Raw genomic sequence first — 9,731 nt, 5'->3', positions numbered from 1 at the left:
GATGTGTAACACTGAATATGATTGCTCTTCCCAGAGGCTGTCTGGTGAGCCGGTGAATCGCAGGAGGGCTGATAAGAGTTACCACTCAGTCTATCTACCACTCAGTCTATCAGTCAGGTTTCACAGAGGAAGCTCTCAGTTATGGGAATTCCTCTCCTCCTTACTTAATGTGATTTAGGGCTGCCGTGACTGTGTGATATAATACCATCAAGCGTCTAGACACACACAAGCACACCCGCAGCACTAAATACTAGACACGAATCTCATCCTCCACAGTCAACGAGGAAAATTCGCAAATCATCTTTTTCTGCATATACATCACTGGTAACTGCACACAGAAAGCACAAGCCCTTTACCACAGTCAGCTCTGCTCAGCTCGGACTACAGCACGAACACAGTAGGGCGCGAGGGCAGCTTCTCTTGAGCGAGAGAGAGCGCGCACGGAATAATTAAGCCGTATGAATTTTTCAACATCCGAGGATTCGTTCCAACCGTGTCAGTGGCAGGCAGACTGCGCGAGAGACAGATTGTTTTTTGTTTTGTTTTTTGTAACGCACAAGTCTATTTCTGACTAAGCGTGGATTTCACATCCGCCATGCGGGGCTGTGACACGCGTCTCTGAAATTCACCCACATGCAGTGTGATTTAAAACAGGAGAAAAATCATAGTTTAAAAAATTTCTCCATGTCAAAAATGCATTGAAAATTAGACCTTGTATACCGAGTAGGGGTCGCCGTTATTTTGCCAAGTAAGACATGTTCCTGGATCAACATTACTGTCCAAAAATATAGACTTAACACAATCCCTACGCCTAAACCTAACCCTATTATTTATTCCTAAAATCAGTGTGAAATGATAGCTGATTAACAAGGGTGTAGAAGCACCTAACCCTGATCGTCAGCCTAAAACGGATATTTCCTGAAAAGTTATCCCTCAATTCTGATTGGTTGATTGTAATGTTGTTCCAGGATCAACAATGATGTTCAGTCAGTGAATAAGACATGACGTCACAGGTGAACAATTGCTACAGCTACACACAAAACTACCATCCCCCCCCCAACTGACCTTAATATACAGTTTTTTTCTGCACACCAAAAGTAAAAATTAGGTTATGCTTGACATTTGTTGATTATATATTTTGTAGTTAATGTAGAACAGAAAACAATAAACGGTAAAAAAAATTAATAAATAAAAAGTTACCTTGCATTGCTGGGGAAATTATATTAGGCCTATATTTAACTGCACAGTACATTACATTTCTGTAAAATAGGCCTACTAATGTTGTTTTGTTTATTTGTTTAATGTTTATTGCATTATATTAGTTCCATATATGTTACACGGATGCTGTTTTATCTTTTTATCTTAGTTATTGTTCATGTAAAAGTCACAAATTATTGTTGTTCCAGGATCAACAATGATGTTCAGTCAGTGAATAAGACATGACGTCACAGGTGAACAATTGCTACAGCTACACACAGAACTACCATCCCCCCCCCCCAACTGACCTTAATATACAGTTCTTTTCTGCACACCAAAAGTAAAAATTAGGTTATGCTTGACATTTGTTGATTATATATTTTGTAGTTAATGTAGAACAGAAAACAATAAACGGTAAAAAAAATTAATAAATAAAAAGTTACCTTGCATTGCTGGGGAAATTATATTAGGCCTATATTTAACTGCGCAGTACATTACATTTCTGTAAAATAGGCCTACTAATGTTGTTTTGTTTATTTGTTTAATGTTTATTGCATTATATTAGTTCCATATATGTTACACGGATGCTGTTTTATCTTTTTATCTTAGTTATTGTTCATGTAAAAGTCACAAATTATAGTATTTGATACTTCATGTAGCCTTCTGTTACAAGTGTTATTATGGAGGATATCAGTATAGGCCTATATTTTAAGATACAAAGCATAGGTATTAACATATCATTTGAATGAAAATGTATGGATTCATTTATGGAATATTTATTTAATATAAATTATGTTCCATTTCCACGTTCTATATCTAATTTTCACTTTCATATTGATAGATTGTCACATGGTACCTCTCCAGCGGTGGACATGGCGTCATCTGAGTGAGGAAACAGCCTTGCGCACACTGGAACGAACCATTCCCGTCTCAGAGAGAGAGAGAGAGAGCGAGGAGAGAAAGAAAGAAGCGAGAGGGGGAGGAGTGAGGGTAGCACCGGGTTCGCTATGAGCCATGTTGGATGTGAATGAGAGATGCTGCGCTCGTGCCACTGCCACCGGAGCTCTACCAAACACCGAGAGTAGATGCTAGCTTCCCGGGATCACCGAGCGACCGGGGAGCACGGCGGAAGGAGTCGGGCGGTGGTGGATGAGCTGGTCCCTTAGCCGGCGTTTGGAGAGAGAAAGAGAGACACTTCGGTTCAGAGAGAGGGGAGAAAGGGGGGAGAGAGAGAAAGGATTTCACCAGACTAATGGCTGCACTGCTACTGGACTTGGGCTCGCTTTCGCCGCTGTTGTTTCTCCTTCTCCTCAGCTCTTTGTTCACTGTTATCCCGGGGAGTGCAGCAGGGCCGTTCTGCCGCTCCCTGTGCACCCACCCAGCCCCCGGAGACGCTCAAATCGCCAGCTTGCCCGACGGAACGGTAACGGGGGCTTTGGCTGGGGGCGATTGGAAGATCCACCCTGCACGGACGGTACAGTCGCGAGGACGGGAAACGCAATGCTTACGCTCCTGTGCAGTGGAACCCCCCTCAGATCCGTTGAGTCCGGATTACCGGAATTCTAGTGCATGGATATCAGAACCGGCGGCGCACACCGGACGCGGTCATCACCAGCCTCTTTGGAGTAACGGTGGCAGCGGAGAGAAGGGCGTTGTTTCTCGTGTTCTCGCCTCTTCGGTTCAGTACGGCAAAAAGAGGACTATACAAAGGACTAGAACGCGCTCGCTGCCACAGTCATTGGACAGGGTTATTGCACAAAGCGTGCTGGATAACTGTAGAACCGTGGATAGCATATCCAGGCCTAACCACTGCCCATGTCACCCAAAACGGGAGTTTGCCGCTGCCAAGACACCAACTCGGCCGTTATTAAAAGCCTATTCTTATTTTAATGTGGTTTCGGACGCCAATAAATTGTATAAAGCGACAGCGGACTGTCCTCTTTCAGGACCCCTGAATGTTATCGATCTCACCAGAGAGGGCTGGAACGGGTCAGGCATTAGGAATACCCGCGGGTGCTCAGAACCGAGCGCGTGGCAGCTCTCTCTAGGGCTTGGAAGCGACGCAAGCAGCTATCTCGAGTCACACCGGATCACAGGTTGTTCTGAAAGGCATCCAGACTGGCACAGCAGTAACTGGCACCGGTTCAACATCTCTCTGAGGCGTTACGCTGTTTGTGCAAGGCAGGCAATAGAAAATACAAACACCACATCTTCAAATAACAACTCAAAAGTAGAGTTTGTGCATGCAAAGTCTGATCGGAATAGTCCACAAAAGTCTTCTTGTGCACTCGAACGGACTGATGCACGGGATTTAATGCCACAGGCTGTCTGGGTCAGGACTGGGACTCGTTTTGATGACAGAAAGGCTCATTATAATGGATCAACTGGAATCAGCGCTGCTCAGTTGTATATCGGCGATGTACACAACTCTGACTCATCTGCTACTGGCTCTCCCAGGGGTCATAATGCATCACATATCTACCTCTTAGTCGAGCTAAACTTTCCTAAACGTTTTCGTGACTCACACAATCACACGCGTGCAGAGCGCGCGAGAGAAGATTCAGCACCCGCTCAGTGGACAGCGCCAGACTCCGTGCATGAGCTCGCTTACTCGAGCCACTATACTGAAAGTTTGTTGCTGATGGATTGGAACGGTAACAATAACAACAACTGCGCCAAAAATCGTAATAATAACCACCACAACAACAGCAGTCCTGGCGATCAAAATGCAAATGAAACCCAAAATGTTCCAGACAGCGAAGAGCGCGACTTTATAAGAGGGGAAAGCACACGTTATCCTTGCTCCAGTGCGCGTGCAGAATGTGGCGACTATGACAGCTTAAACGCCGATGGGGGAGCCACGCGGCCGCAATTAAAATCCGGTAAACGGGTGTCATTACAAGCTGAGGGTGTCAGTCAGCAAGAGGAGCAGCTGGAAGCCGCGACTGAGTGCGGTAGGAGGGAGGGACAGGTAGAGGGCGGGGTGAAAGGGGAGGGTAAGGGGGAGGGTGACAGACAGCCTGTAGAGGGAGAAAGGGAGGAAAGCATGGAGTGGGTGATTGCAGAAGACACAAAGGAAGAGGCAGTGTTAGAAGAGAAAAAATTACTGAGAGAAAAAGAAAAAGGTCAAGTCAATGGCACCTCTCAGTCAGACAGAGAGAGTGATGAAAACAAAGAGGGAATATGGACTGAACAAAATGAGCTTAAACGTGAAAGTGTGGATGGGGTGGAAAACACACATAAAGATCAGTACACTGCAAAACAAAAAGCAAGAGAGAGCGATGAAGTTCAGAGAGGAGAGGAGCAAGAGTACATCGAAGAACAAACAGGTGGCCCTCCTGTTGGGCGCTCCCGTAGAGCTGCTAATAGGCACCCCCATTTCCCCCAGTATAACTACCAGGTTCAGGTTGCTGAGAACCAGCCTCCTGGTACCTCAGTCATAACTATGACAGCTGAGGACCCTGATGCTGGTGAGGCAGGCAGACTCAGTTATAGCATGGCCCCTTTAATGAACAGCAGGTCCATGGATTACTTCCAAATCGACCCAATTACTGGCCTTCTCACCACCACACACGTTCTGGATCGAGAACACATGGACCTGCACTACTTCCGAGTTACTGCCACAGACCATGGCTCACCACGCCTTTCTGGAACAACTATGGTGACCATCACTGTGGCTGATCGTAATGATCACTCTCCTGTGTTTGAGCAAACAGAGTACCGCGAGACCATTCGAGAGAACGTGGAAGAGGGATATCCTATACTGCAGCTGCGAGCAACAGATCTCGACTCGCCAGCGAATGCTAACATACGCTACAGATTTATTGGAGAAAGTGCAGCTGTTGCACGTTCTGCGTTTGAGATTGATCCCCGATCAGGCTTGATCACGACACGAGGTATTGTTGACAGAGAAGCAAATGAACGTTATACATTGTTGGTGGAAGCAAGCGACCAAGGGAGAGAGCCGGGCCCACGGTCTGCTACCGTTAGCGTCCATATCACTGTGTTGGATGAGAACGACAATGTTCCACAGTTCAGTCAAAAGCGGTATGTGGTTGCCATTAGAGAAGATGTCCGGCCACATTCTGAAATCCTCAGGGTCAGCGCCTCGGACCAGGATAAAGATGGGAATGCTGCTCTGCACTACAACATAATCAGCGGGAACAGCCGAGGACAGTTTGCGATTGACAGTGTTACTGGAGAAATCCAGGTAGTAGCACCACTGGACTTTGAGACGGAACGGGAGTACACGCTACGGCTGCGGGCTCAGGACAACGGCCGCCCACCTCTCTCCAACAACACTGGAATTGTGAGTGTGCAGGTTACTGATGTCAACGATAATCCACCAATCTTTGTATCCACACCCTTCCAGGCTACAGTGCTGGAGAGCGCTCCTATCGGTCACTCCATTCTCCACATACAAGCTATTGATACAGATAATGGTGACAATGCACGCCTGGAATACCATTTAACAGGAACTGGCACAGATACGCCATTTGTTATCAACGCTGCCACTGGTTGGGTCACGGTGAGCTCAGAACTTGACCGTGAATCAGTAGAGCACTACTTTTTTGGTGTTGAAGCTCGAGATTATGGTGCTCCACCTCTTTCCGCCACAGCTAGTGTTACGATCACAGTAATGGATGTTAATGATAACCGACCAGAATTTCTACAAAAAGAGTATTACGTCAGACTAAATGAAGATGCAGCTGTTGGAACAAGTGTGGTCAGCGTAACCGCAGTTGACCGTGATGTAAATAGTGCCGTCACATATCAAATCACTGGTGGAAACACACGTAATCGCTTTGCCATTAGCACAGCCAGTGGCGCAGGACTTGTCTCACTAGCACTGCCGTTGGACTACAAACAGGAGCGCCGCTATGTGTTAACAGTCACTGCCTCTGACAGAACTCTCCACGACACTTGTCAGGTCCACATCAACATCACAGATGCCAACACACACCGTCCTGTATTCCAGAGCGCTCATTATTCAGTAAGTGTGAATGAGGACCGGCCTCCTGGCAGCACCGTGGTGGTCATAAGTGCCACAGATGATGATGTTGGAGAAAATGCCCGCATCACTTACTACTTGGAGGACAATATTCCACAGTTCCGTATCGATCCTGCAAGTGGAGCGATCACACTTCAAGCAGAACTAGACTACGAAGACCAAATGACTTACACGCTTGCCATCACTGCTCGTGACAATGGAATCCCTCAGAAATCTGACACCACTTATGTGGAGGTCAATGTTAATGATGTAAATGACAACGCACCTCAGTTCCTGAGCCCCAGATATCAGGGTGGAGTCAGTGAGGATGCTCCACCTTTCACTAGTGTCCTGCAGATCTCTGCTACTGACCGTGATGCTCATGCCAATGGCCGTGTCCAGTATACGTTCCAGAATGGAGAGGATGGTGATGGTGATTTCACAATAGAACCAACCTCGGGAATAGTCCGGACCGTCAGGAGACTTGACCGTGAAAGTGTTCCCTTCTACGAGCTGACTGCATTTGCTGTGGATCGTGGTGTTCCGCCTCAGCGTACACCTGTACACATTCAAGTCAGTGTCATGGATGTCAATGACAATGCTCCAGTGTTTCCTGCTGACGATTTTGAGGTTCTAGTGAAGGAGAATAGTGCCGTTGGGTCTGTCGTAGCTCAGATTACAGCGACTGATCCAGATGAGGGCCCAAACGCTCAGATTATGTATCAGATTGTGGAAGGAAATATTCCAGAAATCTTCCAAATGGACATTTTCTCAGGAGAACTCACTTCTTTAATTGACCTTGACTATGAAACACGGAACGAGTATGTAATCGTTGTCCAGGCCACATCAGCTCCACTAGTCAGTCGTGCCACAGTGCGCATACGACTGGTTGACCAGAATGATAATGGGCCCCAAATGCAAGACTTTCAAATCATCTTTAACAACTTTGTATCCAATCGATCCAACACCTTCCCAAGTGGGGTTATTGGACGAGTTCCAGCCCATGACCCAGATGTTTCGGATCATCTCTACTACACTATAGACCGTGGGAACGATCTGCATCTGCTGCTGTTGAACCACACAAGTGGGGAGATCCGCCTCAGCCGGAAACTGGACAACAACCGACCACTGGTGGCCCCGATGCTCGTCACCGTCACTGGTAAGGCCAAGGGGGGAGGGAAAGATGTGAGGGAAAGGAACCGACCACTGGTGGCCCCGATGCTTGTCACCGTCACTGGTAAGGCCAAGGGGGGAGGGAAAGATGTGAGGGAAAGGGGGAGGGAGGGAGGAAGAAATGGGGCAAGGGCTATTAAGGTCATAAGGATGAAATCAAATCAGGTCAAATTGGTTTTGCTAACTCTTTTCTGCAGTGCTCTATTATGAAATATTGCTGAAGGCAATGTGTCAGTGTGGAGAGTCTATGTTAGAGGAAAAATTTAAAGAATAGAAGATATCTTCAGAGAAAGCTGACCCTTGACTTGCATTTTTCTCTGTAAAGTGATCAATGTAAATTACTTTATGCTGGAATGATTTCTACTGGCATTAGCAGTACTGTAACAGGAGTCTCAGTGGTAACACGAGAGAGTGTAAGTGCTGAGGAGAGCATTGTTCGGCCACAGTGGCTGATGTTGTTGATGGCATTGCTGGGAAGTGTTGGTAATTGTGGCTTTTAAAAGGTTATAAATGGTGATACAGACAAGGTGACTAAAATGGTAAATTTAACATGATGTGTAGGTTTTTGTGGCTTTTTTGTGTTTATTTACCACTTAGAAAAAACCTTGCTTGACGTGAACAATATTGCTGATTTTGTTCTGTGATTTTACCTTATCTGGCAGTTTGTGTGTGTGTGTGTATGTGTGTGTGAGGAATATAGGTTGGGGAGTTTGTAAGACTGCAGTGTTAGACAGCTCAGTTTCCCTCTGGTAAAATTCTCTCCCTCTCCTCTGAGGAAAGCACACTTCCGTTTCCATCCTCCTTATGCTCTTAATTTTTCATTCATTTTGACTCCTTGCTTTTCTGTCTATTTCTTTTTTCGCTTATACAGAACATTTTTCTGTTAGGTTAAATAGTCTAAATATGTGTTTCTAAATAAGCGGAGTGGCTTTCTTCTGCATTGTACAATTTAATCAGAGTTTTGATGACCCGAGGGAAATGGAAGGTTAAGTTGAAGGAATTTCCTATTAAATAATTCCTTTGTATTCTGCTTCACCCAGAGAAACAACAGTTACAGTTTTCTAGTGAGCGCAGCTCATTGTCTGTAAGATGAGATGACATAGTTTGGAACTCAGTGTCACTTTTATCTTATTATTTCCAAGCAAGGCAGATGTGCTTATATTTATGTGATTAGTTTATTTTGCTATTCCCTTAATGATGTGATATACAAAATATACATTTGAAGTGTAGCCAAAATCGTATTGGTCTCAGACATAATGCATGCATCCTAAAATGAAAGTGTGTGTACATGGTAAATGTAGTTTAAAAGAGGATTACAGGCCTCTTATCTTGCATGCGCTCTCTCTCTCTCTCTCTCTCTCTCTGTTCTACTCTACTTTGAGTGTAATAAGACGTCCTTAGGGGTAGCCTGGCTTTGGAAACAAACGGAGCACAGTAATCAGCTGTCAAACCAGTGCCCAAGATTTTGTGTGTGTTTGGTTAATCAGATGGTTTTATATTCGTTCATGCAGGCATCTACAATGTTTATGCCTACATCTCGGTCTGTTTGAGCATATATTAAGTTTGTGTTTTTGTACACATGGGTTTGTGCGTGTGTGTGTAAGTGCCTTTAGTTGAGTGCCTCTTGGCCGATGGGGGTAGAAATATATTTCCAGGTGACTAATTTCAGCTATGAAGGGCAAAACATCTAAGCATTTCACTATTTTTTTGTGTGTGCAAAAACACACAAACGGAGGCCCTTGAGACCTGGGGTGTTTTGGTCATGCTAGATTTGTAATTTCAATGTTTAAAAGCGTGTCAAATGTGTGAGCTCCTGTTGTGAGAATTTGTGACCATGTGCATGTATCAGGTTTGTTGTGTCTGGTAGTGAAACCTGAAAAACCTATACTGTAGGGACCTCTGAGATCTATTTGTTTATTTCATGTTTTTGTGAGCTGGTAGAAGCTATTTGCATGTTTTCCTAGATAGAATTGCACCACCAAACACACATGCACAGTCACTCTGTGTTTTTTTCTAATGATCCCCCGGGGCCCGTGCAAAACAAGCCTAAAATAAAGTTCACTTTATAGTGGGTAAGTGAGCTGGATTATAAAAGATTAAAAGGGTCTGAGAGAGGAATAGAGAGAGATACATTGAAGAAAGAAGAAAGGATGGGTTTTGGGAATGTGTAGAGGAAGAAAAAGAAGAAAACAGATTGAGAAAGAGATGATAACAAAACACTCAAGTGGAAAAGAGAAATGGAGGATGGCGAATGACAGGCAAGTGATTGAACAGGAGGAATAGAAAGAGGAAAAACTGTGATGATGTGTTCAAAGTCTTGGCTTTGAATGGCTGAAAAGAAAATTATTTCAGATGAAAGAAATGGAAAATT

General features: G+C 45.0%; 1 protein-coding gene across 1 annotated transcript in view; it reads left to right on the top strand.

Moving 5' to 3' along the window:
* The first annotated feature begins 2,157 nt into the window (after nt 1-2,157).
* The window catches only part of LOC107591847 (cadherin EGF LAG seven-pass G-type receptor 3-like), a 45,240-nt gene continuing 37,666 nt past the window's right edge, over nt 2,158-9,731 (top strand). Inside the window, exon 1 of the mRNA XM_016281126.1 lies at nt 2,158-7,346. Within this exon, the coding sequence (XP_016136612.1) occupies nt 2,450-7,346 (4,897 nt within the window). The 5' untranslated portion in view covers nt 2,158-2,449. The remainder of the gene's footprint in view (nt 7,347-9,731) is intronic.

Source organism: Sinocyclocheilus grahami, unplaced genomic scaffold, assembly GCF_001515645.1.
Source record: "Sinocyclocheilus grahami isolate Dianchi unplaced genomic scaffold, SAMN03320097.WGS_v1.1 scaffold146.1, whole genome shotgun sequence".
Lineage (NCBI taxonomy): Eukaryota > Metazoa > Chordata > Actinopteri > Cypriniformes > Cyprinidae > Sinocyclocheilus > Sinocyclocheilus grahami.
Note: the sequence above shows the minus strand (reverse complement) of the source record. Positions and strands in the feature narration are given on the sequence as shown.